This window comes from Oryzias latipes, chromosome 16 (assembly GCF_053564925.1).
Source record: "Oryzias latipes strain Hd-rR chromosome 16, Olatipes_Hd-rR_3.1".
Taxonomy (NCBI): domain Eukaryota; kingdom Metazoa; phylum Chordata; class Actinopteri; order Beloniformes; family Adrianichthyidae; genus Oryzias; species Oryzias latipes.
Genome location: NC_136252.1, coordinates 33,546,655 through 33,562,563, shown reverse-complemented (window position 1 = coordinate 33,562,563; position 15,909 = coordinate 33,546,655). Strand labels below are relative to the sequence as shown.

The 15,909-nt window shown below is 42.2% G+C and overlaps 1 protein-coding gene across 4 annotated transcripts in view; it reads right to left on the bottom strand.

The window, feature by feature from the left end:
• znf385d (zinc finger protein 385D) overlaps positions 1-15,909 on the bottom strand; it is a 112,752-nt gene that overhangs the window by 5,151 nt on the left and 91,692 nt on the right. For all 4 annotated transcript variants that reach the window (XM_023964620.2, XM_023964621.2, XM_078933391.1 and 1 more), the window contains exons 5-6: positions 12,528-12,830; positions 8,442-8,623 (exon numbers count right to left, since the gene is read on the bottom strand). In XM_023964620.2, coding sequence (XP_023820388.1) covers positions 8,442-8,623; positions 12,528-12,830 — 485 coding nt within the window. The remainder of the gene's footprint in view (positions 1-8,441; positions 8,624-12,527; positions 12,831-15,909) is intronic.

The window sequence follows — 15,909 nt, the reverse complement described above, 5'->3', positions numbered from 1 at the left end:
CTTGCCAATCAGTAGTGAGCTTGTTGGAAGGCCACCCCCCCCTTCCACTTGAAAGCACACCACAGGAAATCTGTCAAACGTTTTGAACGTTGGACGTGGGGGCCGACAGGCTCCGCCTATTTTTAATAGAGGCATCTGATTGGTCAGTTTATAGCGCGAACAACAGAAAAAAATTAATGTTGGCTTTTTGGAAGAAAAAAAGCATGCATTTTGGCAGATGAAAAAAAAACAGATTTGGTTTGGATGTTTGTTTCATAAAGAATGTAAAGCTAATGTCTTTGACCTTCAGACCCACTCTGATCATCTGTTGAGCTCTTTTTTTCCTACGGTGTTTTTCCGTCTGCTCCTGATTCACAACGATTTGAATGAAAAAATATTCAGAAATGAAACATTTTAGATCAATTGTCTTTATCTGTGTCCTCCATCGTCAGAAAAGAACATGTTTAAAAAGATCCCTTTTCATCAGAGTGGGTCTTTAAAAGTCAAACAACATAAATGGACGAATGGAAAGACCTGCAGAGATTCCTGCTTCAGCTCAAACTTCTGATCACCAGATCCAAATATTCCAAAACTCCACTTTGACTCTAAATCAGGGGTCTGCAACCCAAGGCTCCGGAGCCACTCCTTTATTCCTGCATGGTTCTTTGGCTTTGAAGGAAGAAAGCAAAAGAAATTGAATAATTATAATAATAATGATTTAGTTTATTAAGGTTTAATCTTAATATAAGCACATATTATTACTGTTCAAGGGCAAGGTTAATAAAGTATATAATTATAATGATAGAATGATATAATTAGAATTAGTCATGATGATAGAAAATTTGACTTTCTTCAATTTGAGTAAATCCTCAATAAGAATCAGGATGTATCTTATTTTGAAAGGAACCCATTTGTGCTACTATCAAGAAAAATATGTTACACATGGAATAAATATATAACACTTTTATAGTTCAAGTATTGAACATTTGAAAGCTACATCTCATAAATGAATGCTCACCAAAACATAAATAGTGTATTTTGGTAAAAGGCAAAGTTGGAATTTGCGTCTCGCTGGATCTTGGTCCATAAAAAACACTGATCACTTCAGGGTTAAAGGTTGCAGACCCCTGCTGTAGAGAAAAACTCTAAAGATTTTGTCCAGACAAGGATTTACCCCCCAGAAAGGACGTATGGAAAAGGAAAGAACTGGCTGTTTTAAAGTTTTTCTCCTCCCTGTGACGGTTCATAATTGATGCCATCTGGAGGTTTTTGTGGAACATAAATAATAATAATAAGAAAAAAAAACAAAGTCCAGATGATAGAAGTGGATTTCCACAAATGTGAGGTCCACTCTGCATCTTCTGTTAGACATCTCTGTAGAAACATCATCATATTCTCTGGGATGTTTTACTGCATCAAACTGGAGCATCAGCTTTACAAGTGATGAGTCGTGTATTAAAAAAACAGACTAATGACGTCGTATTATCAAAGCTTGAGTTGCTGCAATTGTCAGGTTTTCCTGCAGAGGAACTCCGCTTCAGAAGGTTCTCTGTGGCCTTGAAGCCCCCATTTGTTCGGACCACGGAAAGGAACTGTGTTGTCTTCAGTTGAAGGAAAGCCAACGGCGTGCCGCTTGCTTTCCAGGCCCTAAACGGTTTGTGAACAGCTTCCCATCGATGCTTCTTATTTCTGCAGCATCCTGTCCTAACCGAGCATCCCGTCATTCCCGTGAAGGTGGCTTTAATTAAGACCCACTTTTACAGGAAAGCGGTCTTTTATGTCAAAATGTCAGTTTAACAACACAATTTGTTACGCCTAAGAAAGGGTGCTGTATATATGTTCATGTTTAATCTCAGAAACAGAAAATCCCCTGAAGCAGCTCCCTGCACAAGTTACCATGGCGATGTACCCCAGAATAAGATTCAGATATCAGGATGGCTAGAAAAAAAAATGCCTTCAAGTGCCATGAAGAGGTTTAAAAGCAGCACATCGTGGCTTTCTACTGTGAAAATGACACTTTTTTAACAATCCACGCGTCCCACCCTCTGCAGAACTTAGGCAAAGAAAAATGTGGACTTATTGTTTGGAAAAATGAGAAATTAATGTGCCACAAACAGTTCAGGGCTTTTTTTTTTTTAATCCTCCAACTCCAGAAACGATGAAGACTCTGCTTTGACTTTTCCACGTTGGAAAGTGGTAACTCAATTTTCCCCATTTGTCATGAATGCATCACTATTAGCAAACTCTGTTCTGCACGGATCAATGAAAATCTGCCGGCACCTCTTTGTGGGCTGAAGCTGCGAGTCTGCAATGTTCCAGCGGTGACCTAGTTTGCAGTCCAGACGCCAGCGGTGATCAGCAGCTCTTCATTCTGCTGCTCAGACCCACTCATGGATCGCAGAACCGAGGCTAAGCTGACTCTTAGATGCACAAATCCAAACGTGTATTCATACAGTCACGCAAACAGAGATGTTTCAAACACAGGTAGGGAAATAAATGCACTCGTTTAGCTTACTCCCTCGCAAAAAAATGATGACATCACAGCGTGAGACACTCTGGGCTCCGAAAAAAAAGTTAAAATCCACCAATAAAACCAAAACTGTCTGGATTCTCCAAAAGAAGTTTTGAAATTCCCCTAAATTGATATGTCTCTGTATGAAAATAACTGCTGGTTGTATTGTTTTTTGCATTATTCTTGCTTGAATAATGAGAATTTTCAGATTTTTTTTTAATTGATTCCTGCAGTTATAAGGTGAACATCTGTTTGTTTATTGAATAATGAACTGGAATCAAATTTAAAAAAATCTGAAAATTCTCATGGGGGGCCACTAGACCTACAGCTTGGTGGCCTTTTTGAAACACACCACCGGCTTTGTCCTCAACCTCAACCCAAGTTTAATCAACCTTTGACCTCAGGAAGACGCCGCCACCTTGAATTCTCCGCCATTCAAATAAACAAATAAATAAATAATCACCTTTGGTACCTTCTACAAATGTCACCTCGTCGAGCATCATTGGGAAGCTACTTAAGAAAAAATCTTGGAATCAGGAGTTGTAGACTCTAAATGGGGTATGCATGGCGAGCTGGCAAAAGTGGCATTTCCCAATTCCGCACAGTTTTCAACAGAATGCTGTTAAAATGTAATAGCAGAATGAAGAGATATAACACTCGGAATGAACATATTAAGAATGTGGTTAGCAAAAACTTCTGTTGCCGAGGAAATCCCCCAAAAAGTGGTTGCTATGGAGATTCAAAAAAAACTGGCAGCCTTCATTTGGATTTACTATAATACATTTACTAAGTTATCTTTGTCAGCATCTTTATACAGCAACCTAATGCACAAACTGGCAAAAACTTGTATTTTTATGCTAATTTTCTTTACATAATTAGTTTCCCAAAGAGTGGGTAAAAAAAAGGGTAAAAGGATGATGTTGGAGACCAGAAATAAGAAAAACAAAGATTTACAAAAGACCAAAAACATGAAGAATTCAATAACAGTTTTTGGCTGAAGGGTAAAAACAGCCGCTTTGGCTCCTACTTATGAAAGGCTTCTGAAGCAGCCGAGGAATCTGGATAAACAAACTTTGTTGCATCGACACATTCAGAGATGTTCTCCAACCTCCAGCCGGTAAATAATTCAGCGAGGATGCATGTCGACACGTTTCTGCCGGAGTCTCTTCTGAGCAGAAACGAAAACCAAACCGTAAAATATAAAGGAAGTTATGGATGAAACCCTGAGGAGGTTTTAGAGGAGCGGTTCTGAGGTTTTTGCGGAAGACACACTGAAAATGATGTGCGTTTACAAGAGAGGAGGATTTATGGACCCCCACCCCCTGCAGGTGCCAGCATGCACAGTCAATTTAACCAGGGGTTAACCTGCAGCCAGTTGTAGGACCAGCTTCCTTCCCTTCATCCTTGCAACAACAAATTCTCCTTTTTACCGTTTGAAAGTTCCCGTTCTTGACGCTGACGGCGGACAAATCTGCACTCAATCTCCCAACGACCCCCCCCGGCAGCTCATTCCTATCTGACGGACACCACCCATGCTTAACAAACGTGGCTGCAGGCGGACGCTGAGCTACAGTGGAGCTGCAGGAACATGCAGGTTTTACTGTAACCAGGTTGGTATTTCATTGTGTCCTGATGCTTTGCTGGGGGGGTGGAAAGTTCCAGACGGAGCTGGCTGATCTATACCTTTAACCCTGGGGAGGGGGGCAATAGGATTTAGACAGGATAAAAAAATGAGTGTGTTTTCAAGTCCAGGCTGCAGCAGGAACCAAAAGTTAATGTTTTGGAAATTAGGTCCAAATGAGGATGTATTTGAGGACAATATTATCGCAAAAACAGTCTTTATAGGCCTAAAAAAACAAAACATTATTAATAATAATAATAATTCTGAATATGTTATTTAACATATTCTAAATATTCTATTACTATAGGACATAGAAAAGTTTAGTTTACATGAAGAGGAACTGAAAACACCAGAGGTCATCTTACTCAGACATTTTTCCAAATTATTTCAAGTTTTTTGTGGAAAGTTTGAGTTTTTTTTATATTTTTAATTCTCAATAAACAAACATATGTTCACCTTATAACTGCAGGATTTATCTATAGATAATTTCAATAAATGTGTTTTTTATGAGTACTCCCTGAAGCTGTGATGTTTGTGCACGTACATGCACGCCCACACACGTGCCTCATGCGTGTCTAAAGCTCAATCAAACAAATAAGACGCAAATTAATATATTTAAAGAAAAAATAAAACCTGTCAGCCAATCATCATCCTTGGTGTGAAGTACATCACTTGACTGACATTCATCTATATATATTACATATATATTGTTTATATACATATAAATATATTAAAATCAATGAAGCTGTGGAAAACCACCCTTGAAGCCAACGGGAAGCCACTTGCACAAGTGTCCATCAAATGTGGTATATACCAAGGTGATGCTCTGTCCCCACTGCTGTTCTGCATAGGTCTGAACCCCCTCAGTCAAATAATCACCAAGACTGGCTATGGATACCGACTCAGAAATGGGGCCACCATCAGTCACCTCCTCTACATGGATGACATCAAGCTATATGCGAAGAGCGAGCGTGACATTGACTCCCTGATCCACACCACCAGGATCTACAGTACTGACATTGGGATGTCATTCTGGCTCGAGAAATGCAGCCGGATGGTGACAAAGAGAGGCAAGGTAGTCCACACGGGAGGGGTCTCACTCCCAGAAGGAACAATAGCAGACATCGAGGACAGTTACAAGTACCTCAGAATTCTGCAGGCCAATGGCAACCTGGAGCAGGCAACAAGGAAAGCTGCAACAGCTAAATACCTCCAACGAGTAAGGCAAGTCCTGAGAAGCCAGCTCAATGGCAAGAACAAGACCCGGGCAATAAACAGCTACGCACTGCCAGTTATCAGATACCCTGCAGGAATAATAAGATGGCCAAAGGAAGAGATACAGACCACGGATGTTAAAACACGAAAGCTCCTCACCATGCATGGAGGGTTCCATCCCAAATCCAGCACCCTGAGACTGTATGCTAACCGCAAGGAAGGAGGCCGAGGACTAGTGAGCGTAGAAGCCACTATCCAGGATGAAACATCCAAGATCCATGAGTACATCAAGCTCAAGGCCCCAACTGACAGTGTGCTCAGTGAATGTCTCAGGCAATGGAGAACAGAGGATACAGTGCTGGAGGACAGATCCTCATGGGAGGACAAACCCCTGCATGGGATGTACCACCGGACCAAAACTGAAGTGGCTGATATCAAGAAGTCCTACCAATGGCTAGAAAGGGCTGGCTTACAGGACAGCACTGAAGCACTCATCCTGGCAGCTCAGGAACAAACCCTGAGCACCGGGTTACTGTCAGAACAGTAATTAACTTTACTTTCAGGAAGAGGAGACTGTGTACAAATTTCAGGTTCGTCATTTTTCTTGAAACAGTTTTGATTGAGAAGCCCCGATTAACTTCAGCACCATGGCGTCCAGTCGCGGACGTTTCCATCTGCAGCGCGTTAACCCTGCTTCAAAACGATTCTGACATGTATGGGAAGCACAAACCTGAAGGTGTGAAGCAGCTTTCCACACAAAACGAACAAAATCAAAGTGAGGTTAAGACGGTAATTCACCCAAACTTTAACGGGACAAATGAAAAACGTTCCAATTATTCTGCCAAGGTGAATTATGACAGAAAACTTACAATTACAATCAGCTTTCTTTGTTAAACCAACACACACTAATTACTGTTTGACGTGTCATCGAGGCTTTTCTGCACAAAACACAACAAAACTGCTTTTTTTTACATCAGTCAAGAGGAGGTTATTGTAATCAAGAGCTCTGGCAGTTATAAAAGACACTCAAGCAAACAGACAATGAAAAGAAAGAGCAATGCTGATGGAAAAGGCTTTTCAGCGTAATGCTTCTTTCCACTCCAGCTGCAGTTTTCTGCTTTTCAACGACACAGTCAGGGATTCAGACGTTCCTGCAGGTTGGATGGAAACAAACACTTCTTTCACACATCCTTCAATAAACCCAAAAAAGAAGGCTTCATTTTAATACTTTAATGTTAAGAAATGTCATCTTCTAACGATTTTATTGATTGAAATCACTTACGTTATGTCTAAGCTTTTCTGAATAAACTTGACATAAACGGTGAACCTTTAGTCCTATGCCTCCACTGACAGAATAATTAAATGATGAAACAATTAACTGTTTATGGTTTTTCATTACAAATACTAACACTAAACAGGACCAATTCTGTAACTATATTTTCAATTCCACGTGTTCAGTTGCTTTTTCAGAATAAAATTCATCTAAAATCTGCCTTTTCTTATTTATCTGTCACTTTTCGGTTCGGCCTCTGGTTCTAACTCTGCAGCACTACAGCTCTTCCTGGAGAACCAGTGTTCATTCAAACCTAATGAAGTGGAACCATGAAGGGCAGGGGGAGAAGGTTACTTTCACTTTTTGTTTCATGACTTTCTGACTGACCAGTGTCCGTTTTGGGAACCAACTTTTCATGTTTTTTCTTTCTTTGGTGTTTTGGAAATGTGCCGAACTGTTGAAAAATGATGCTTCGACAGCTGAAACCGACCCACAGCATGTGAGGAAGGACAGATCGTGTGGTCACATGACCTTCTGGTTTACAAAGGAATGGCTGGTTTGTCACAATTTTAGGACAAAATTGGAGAAACCCATCCTAGGGATGGAAAAAAATGTAAACTTGGTCATTTTAGAGCTGAACATTTGACAGACACCTGTCAATCAAACCCAAGTTTGATTCTAATTTCAATCCCAAAAAACGATGCACTTCAGAGGAAAAAAAACGTCTGTGCAGCTGCTAAAACCTTTTGGAAAGAGCCTGTAAATGTGTGCATTTGTGTTTTCTGCAGGCGTGACGCTTCGGTTCTTGCTAGAGGAGTTTTTTCTCTCCTCTGTTGCCTCGTACACACTGAATTTGAAGCATTTTCCTTTTAGTGCCATCTGTTGGTTACACAACTTTTTTTTTTTTCTGATTTCCTGTTTGATGTTCAGATTATTCTGTCTGCCTTCGATGTGCACAGAGCTTAAGTTGCTCAGCTCACCTGCTGCTCATTCTGATCAGCAGTCAGACCATTTAAAAAAAATGAATTCTTATTTTTTTATTTTCACACTTCCTCTGCAATTGGCCGATCGATTGCAACCACACAGAATAACGCCTTGCATTTTGTGTGGTCATCTGGTTTAAGGTCTCCATTTCTTACTACCAAAAGTGTTTTTCCTGACAAAACTGATCAGAATTTCCCGACTTCTAGTGAAAGATCACAGCTGTGTTTTTGCAGACGTGAAGCGGCGAACAGCAGATCTTAGTCAAACTTTGTGACTTTGTTTTATATACTTATGACAAACATAAAGGAGGAAGCTCATTTGTTCCCTCCTAACCTGCCAGAGCAGATTCAGATGATTCATGTTCACGCTCAGATGTTTTCAATCAAATGTCACGTCAAGCCGTTTCAGAGCACAACATGTGCGTTTGGGTGTCAGTCAGGAAAAAACAGGATTTGCATAAAGTGCGTGGTTGTGCTCTGATTTATGCTTTTCCTCCGTGTCCTCCTCCTGCTGCGCTCCAACTTCACGCACGAGGGAGGTGATCTGGAATCCAACGGTCCTCAAAAGCACCGTGCAGAGCGTTCACCTCCGCGAGTGTGATTTAGAAATTATGCCGACGCCTTTTTGGGGTTGATGAAGAATTGAAGTGACTGACGAGTAAAAGGTGGTTTCAGTCTCGGAAGCCAAAATGATTGAAGCCATTCATTGCTTTTTAAAAACGGTGACATTTAAGCAAGATAAGGCGGCAAAATGTCATATTAGCATCATTTTGATTAAACCAGATCCTAACTGGTTTCTGATCTTTTTAAATTTCACTGATGAGCACAAAAGCTCAGTGGGGGGGGGTGAAAGCTCACCTGTTTCAGCTGAGTCTCTGAATTGACATGCACGTCACACGTCTCACAATAGAAGGTTTTGTTCTGCAGGCCTGTTGATGACTTGGAGGAGGAAGCTAATTTGCTCTTGAGTCCCGCTCGAGGAAAAGACTTGATGGAGCCCACGCCGCTGCGAGCCTCCAGCATGGTCTTGTGCTTCGTACCTGCAGGTTCAAACAGGAAAAAGCTCTGTCAAAAGATGATTACCAGCCTGGAGATGCAGTCGGAGGAGAAGAGGAGGAGGAGGAGGGGGTGTGGAACCATGAAAAACAGGATCATGAGCTCTGAAGTGTGTGGGTGAGCATCGAAAGGTCACATCTAAATTCAAAAAGGCAGTTCAGAACAAAGAGTTTGATCAGGATTTTAGGATTTTTGATCTTTTCTTATCTCATCATTCTGTTTGTTTAGTATTTGTCTTTTGGCTACCCCCTATAGGGGGCGCCACGGTTAGGTATCCTCTCCTCTGCATCCTCCTCTCTTTACATCCATAACCTCCTCTTTGATCTTCCTCTCTTTCCTGGTAGCTTTAACCTCAGCATCCTTTCACCCACATCATCACTGTCCCTCCTCTCCACGTCTCCAGAACATCCACCAGGATCTGTTCCTCTGACGGATTCGTTCCTGATCCATCCTGGTCTCTCCCAAAGAGAACCTCAACATCTTCATCTCTGCCACCACCAGCTCCGCCTCCTGTCTCTGAAACAGCAACATGGCTGCTCATACCACACCTTTCCTGTCATTCTCGATGACACTCTTCGGTCACACGCCTCTCCGCCTGTGTGAGCTCCTAAAAGCCTCCACCTCTGCTCCCCATGACCTCACCGTTCCACTGGAGTTGCTCTCATTCCAGCACAGATTCTCAGTTTTGCTGCAGCTGACCTTTCCTCAGAAAACCTCCACCTCTCTCAACTCTCACCACTTATCACAATGTCATCTGCAAACATCATGATCCACAGAGATTCCTGTCTAACTTTATCAGTCAGTCTGTCCGTCACCACAGCAAACAAGATGATCCTTGGTGTAGTCCCACCTCCACCTCGCTCTCCTCCGTCACACCAGAATCTCACTTCCATCCCACACCTCTCATGATCGCCCTCTGCCACTGCAGACTTCCTCCTTCTCCAACAAGTCTTTTTTTTGGCGTTATCGCACATAAAAAACAAAAGCCTTTCGAAATTGACCTATTTCACAAAACTGCAATGGAAACACTTTTTCCAAATTAAATGGGTCACGTGACCAACAACTGGATGGCAAAGCGCTTCTTGGTAGGAACTGGCGGCCTTGCGCGCTGCACAGCGTGCGCCACCAGGGTTCCCACAGCGACACACAGCGTCACACAGCTCATCAGAAGTTCCACATCCAACATGTGGAAATGTTGGGTGAAGCCATTTTCCCAAAATAGGAACCACAGACAGTCCTGCGTTTTGCGAACAAAGTGTTCTGTTTGGGTGGGTGAGGTCTATAATTTAGCACGGGCCCATACCATAGCCCAAAAAAATTGAATTGAATCCATTGATAGATGATGATGAGCGATAGTGCCGTGGCAGAAATGTGAATGTATCTGCTGTCAATCAAAGTATTGTTCACATCCGTTGCCGTGTTTTGTATATTTGCATTATTATGATTTAATGGAAACAGTGTAATTGCGACATTGTGTTTTTGTGATATTGTGTGCATATGTGGAATGGAAACGCAGCTACCGTTGTTCCCTATTTCAGGACTTGTTGAGGTTTGGATTTACCTGAACGTATGGTAAAGCACAGTTCTTACAGTGTGTCCATTGTTCTTCCACTCATTCATATTTGGTGATGGCAACCACTGATGTAGCCACAGCTGCCCTGCCCTGGGACAGAGGTGTAGGTGCCGGTTGTACCACCCCTCTGACCATCACCGGGACATTCATTCATAGTAGGAGGGTATGCAGGGAGGGTGAAGTGTCTTGCCCAAGGACACACTGACAGTTGAAAGTGGGGAGCAGGGATCGAACCGTTGACCCTTCCACAACCTTTTCAACCACCTGAGCCACTGTTGGTGTTATCTGGTCAGGCGGGGAATTCAACAGAATTTCCATGCGATTTTCTGCACGTCTGCTCTGGTTTTGGCGACAAAACAGTTTATTTTTTACATTCAGTTCCCAGTTTTACCTTTGAGGTCAGTAAATCTTTGAAAAGTCCTTTTCTTGCTTTTTATATGTCCACATGCTGACATTTCCAAAGCCCTCTGGTGGTTAAATCATTTCCTGCCGTCCTCTTGAAGGTTGTCTGTGTGTGTGTGTGTGTGTGGGGGGGGGGGGTATAATGATCAATCACATCCAGACTTTTATCAGCATCATATTCAACAGTCCGACTGATGGACTGTAGCTGCATCAGGGCCTTTGGCAAACGGAATTTACTGTTCTGTCATTGCAGCATGAATGCAGCAAACTGCCGTCTCCCCTAAAACAACCCATTTTCAGGACCGCCGGTGCGATTTCTTCACCCAGACAAAAGGAGAAACAATAGACTAACGGGATTCCTAATGGGAAAAGGGTTTCATCTGATTCAAAACTCCAAAAAACGCCTGAAAAAACATCACCTGACATGTCAGAGGAGCTCAAGTGTTGTGAGATGGAGAGCATCATTAAAATGGGGAAAAGCTCCACGTTCCAACTGAAACAGAGTCTGTCATAAAACAGAACTCCAAGCAAATGTAAAAACGACTTCACCTAGTTTTTATTTTCCAGCTTTTTCCTCACTAATGGGTCGAAGATCTGAAAATGCAGTTCCAACTCTCTCCGTGAAGGCGTCACAATCAATTGAAGTCGACCATCGAACAAAAGGCTCCGACTCCTTTTGATTGGAAACAGATTTCCAAAGACGCTGCTGTGAGAAGAAAAGACGGAATGAAGCGCCTAAGAAATGAGACGTCACTCTATCAAACTTTCCCCTCACATCCTGGATGTGTGCTTTGCAGACGCCTGACAATACCTTATTAGCGTTTTTCACCAAGTTTCCATGGAAACCGACTTGTTTCTGACTTGTTTCAGGCGGTCATTAAATCTCAATGGTGATGAGGAGGAACAAAAAAGCAGAAAAAGAGGACAGTTTCTCCCTCAAAACACTCATTCATTAAGAAACTCTTCATCACGAAAGCTGCTTGGGGGTCCAATAAACAGCCTGAGGTAAGTGGAGCCCCACAGGTAAACAGGCTCCTCCCACAGCAGATCCAGGCTGTCTGGTCCTTGTGTTCAGTGTTGCCAGATTGGGCGGGTTTCCGCCCAATTGGGCTTCTTTTGGTTATGTTGGGCGGGTAAAATTGGCATTGGGCGGGTCTATAAAATTTGGGCTGCTTTTCAAAATATTTAGCGGTTTTATTGTCATTATTATTATTTTTCTTATTATTTAAAATATTAAGTAAAAGTATACTAATTAATATATAGCGTAAAAAAAGCATTGTGAATATATGAAACATTACAGTAATCCCCCTGTTTAGTTCCCCCCCCCCCCGCGAATAACAAAAATCAGCGAATAATTGACGCTGTTTTAAAACTCCCAGAGCCTCTGCAGAGTCAGAACCCTATTCTGCCGTTTGGGTTCATTTCCAAAAGATGGAGATGATGCAGGGCTTTTATTGGCTTTTATTAACCTTGTCAGAATGGTTACAGCTCGAACAAAAATAGCGCAGCCTGCTTATACACTCAGCCGGAGTAGAACGTTCAGCCAACGCGCACCCAGGTAGGCCCCGCCCCCTCTAATCCACCAGTCACCAGCCCACCGCTGATTGACATACGCTGTGGTCCAGCAACTGGCAGTGGCAGAAAGAGGGGGGCGCCATCAAAAGCCATCTAGAGTACACGATACGAGAAACCTATAACTGGATTTTCTGTACTTATTTTATAAAAAAATGTATTATAACAGACTTATTATATAATAATTTATTATTATTGCGTCATTTTTTATTAGGCTATGGCTATACTTTTACGTTCAACATTAGGTTTTTGCTAGGTTGAGATTTGGGCTTGTTTTTATTGAGGTGGTTTGGGCTGGAAACTGTCGCTCAGATCTGGCAACACTGCTTGTGTTGTCTTACCACTGTTGTGCGCCTCCAGCTGTGACGCCGAGTTGACCGCCACTTTGCAGAGCGAGCAGTAGAGGAGGCGGCGAGCCTTCTCCTCCTCCGTCTCCGTGTTCGTCTCGGGCTCGGCCTCCTGGTCGGCGTCCGGTTCTGACGGGGAGCCCAGCTTTGACGGCTTCTCGTCTCCCGCCGAGTTGGTCTCTGGCGCCGGCGTGACACTCTGGTCTTTGGGCGAGGAGGCAGCAGACGGCGACGGCGGCGCTGCCAGGAGCCGCGCAGGCCTCTCCGCGGGGGACGCTGGCCGTGCACAGATGCCATCTGTGAGGAAACACGCCAAACACGCCGCTCTCAACATCATTTAAGGAGGATCACTGTCCAGCATGAGCGGGAAAACGCTTTGATTATTATTATTTCATTTGCTCCTCAGAACATCCAAACCAACATGGGCCCCGAAGTGAACAAAAACCTGCCAAATTGGCAAAAAACTCACAACAGGAAAAGTTTTGCAAACATCCCATTATGTTGCCACGGCAACTGAACTGAAACTGCAATAAAAACATCAAACTGTTTTGCTTACAGTTCTGCTGGAAGGTCAGGAAGATCAGCTGAAGATCATGTTTCATGATTACATTTATAAATTCAGGATTAGGGATTAGACAAAAATTAGGAACAAATGCAGAAAAACCTAAAAACTTGACTTTTCTCTGTTTTGTTGTGAAAGTTGCTCTACCTAGTCTCACGCTGGTTTGTTAGGATTTTACTCAACCTGTTTGTCACAAAATATTTGATCTTTTTGTTCGTCTTTAACCTTATGAGGCTAAACTTGTATTTTTCTGATCTTTTCTTTCATTTTCAGTTGATGTCACAGGAGCGTTTCTTCTTCGTAGCTTTTCCTCATTAAATTCTAAAAAAGAAAAGTAAATATTTTTCTGTTTTTCTGTTTGCTCACATTTTAGCTTGGCTTTTATTCGACTAAACTTTTACCAAGCTTTTTTAATCGATTGTCTTAATAAGTTGATTTTATAACTCTTTTATCTGTAACAAAAATGACAGTTGTTGAGCTTTGAACTATTTTTTTAGGCTTAAAAAATAGTTAAAGTTATAAAATAGTTTAAGTTAAAGTTGAATATGTCACCAAACGTTTATCTTTTCTAAATAACTTTATTTATGAGTTTATCTGACAGGGACATTGCAGCATAAAAAGCCTCTTAAAGTTAACTGAAAGGCTGATTTCCCTGAACAGGAGGTTCATGTGAAAACAAAGTACAACAAAATACATGAACATAAATAAGAATTAGAGTTTATAATGACACTTTAAAAGGGCAAAAATTAGAATCTAAATATGTATGAGGAAAAGGAAAAAATAGGAGGGAAAAACATATAAATATAACAGAGCAATAATAATTGACAAATATTGCAAATATATTAAAAGAAAAAGAAAAAACAAACCATTGGTATAAATCTGTGGACCTTTATGGCGGCACGGCTCCATAGAAGAAGGTCATAGGTCATTATGTGTGGTGACATGTCTGATGAGCCTGTTTTTAAGATGTTTGTGATTCCAGATTCGAATCCACTTAACTGTGAAGCTACTGTAAAGAAAAGACACCCAGTTTGTCTCAGCTTTCCTGTTTCAGATTTTTAAATGTCGTTTTTTTCCTCCTAACAAAAGCTGCTTTGCCGCTCTTGGTTTGTGAGGCCTAAAAGAGGTTTTGCTTATGTTTACTGGTAAATGAATGTTCTGTTCCATTCTTTTAAAATCAGCTTTGTGTAAGTTGTTCCCCGAAAACCTAAAAGAGGGAAACAAAAATGTGTTTTTACTGAATGTTTTCTCCTCTTAAGAGGTTAGATATTAGTCCATGTTCAGTGAAAAAGAGGAGTTTTTATGTCTTCTGTGATGTTTTACATCATTTATTCCCATTTTCTCCAAATTTACCAGGTGGAACTCCTCTTTCTTGGAGTGAAATCAGATGTTTGCCGTGTTTTATTGAGATGCACGGCTCCCCACCGCCGGCATGAGAGGTCTCATCAACGCGTGAGAGCAGCCGCTGCGTCCACAGAGAACAACGTCTGGTATTCTTGGGAACAAAAGGCAACAGTGGATCAATAGATTTGACTCATGAAACAACACCGCATGGCAGACCATCCAATACGGAGAGGGCTGCTGCCACATTTTTACGAAAACGAAATTTTGCCTCGCCGGCACCACCTGATCGATGCTGATGCCTCCGAGTTCTGCGTACTCCCCCCCCCCCCCTCACGGGATGAGGAGCGGCCGGCGGCGCCAGCAAATCAATACTGAATTATGTCATGCTATTTTTGTGGAGCATTCTATCCAGTCCTTATTTATCCCAGTGCAGGTGTCAGTTAGATTGATCAAAACATAGAGGATGACTTCAGTTAGGGGTGAAGGCAGGAATGAAGCTACATTCACACCGGCCGCGGTGAAAAGCTCCTTCAGCGACAGACACGGACACCCCAGGTGTAGAAATGAGCGCAGCTCTTTGAATCCCACTCGTCAGAACTCATCTGTATGACCAGGTTATCAACATTTGCACATATGTGTACAATTATTTCTGTATCTATTTACCTATTTGTTTTTTTGATCTGATATCTGATAAGCCACAACTCTGGAATCACTTTTTTTTACTTCGGGCTGCCATGACAAGTGAATCCCTGTGAGATAAATAAAGTTCTGTTCAGTTTGATTGGAACGGACCAGACCAGACTGGACCAAAGAGGACTGGCCACTCGACTCGACTCAACTTAACTCGAGTTTAATTGAATTGAATTCAAACGCCTGTGTAAACGCCTGTAGACCCGTGTTTCCAGCTTCCACATTCAAAACCCCTTGCATCTACGCGCACGTTCTTTTAAGTCCGCTCTCGGACTCTACATACAAACCGAGCGTTCACTGATTTAACTCCAGGTTAAACCCAGCTAAACTTCTGACTGCTTGAACGTCAAACAGCTGAACTTTGACCAATCAGGTACTCGGATTTGGTAGTGACGTGAGGAAGCGTCGTTTTCCAAAACGCCTGGTTTAAAAGTGATTCAGAAGGAGAAACTAATAATTGCGTGGGTTTTTTTTTGGCCGGCCGGAAAATGATGACACTAAGTCTTTCATCTATTGGACTAGAGCTGTGGATAGAAAAGGCCCGGCACAAGATTTGTGAAATTTTTACTGCTTTGACAATTTGTGCCATGCATCTTCCAACTGTGGCGGTCAAGTGCTAGTAAACAGGAAGAAGACGCCCCTCCCTGACGCTCTGGTGTGAACACCACGGGGTGAACGCGCTGCACATATCTGGTGTGAAAGCAGCATAAGAGAAGAAGGCAGGAATCAGAGGTGAAAGGAGCAGCTCCTGTTTTCATTTTCAGAAAAAGAAACGGTTTC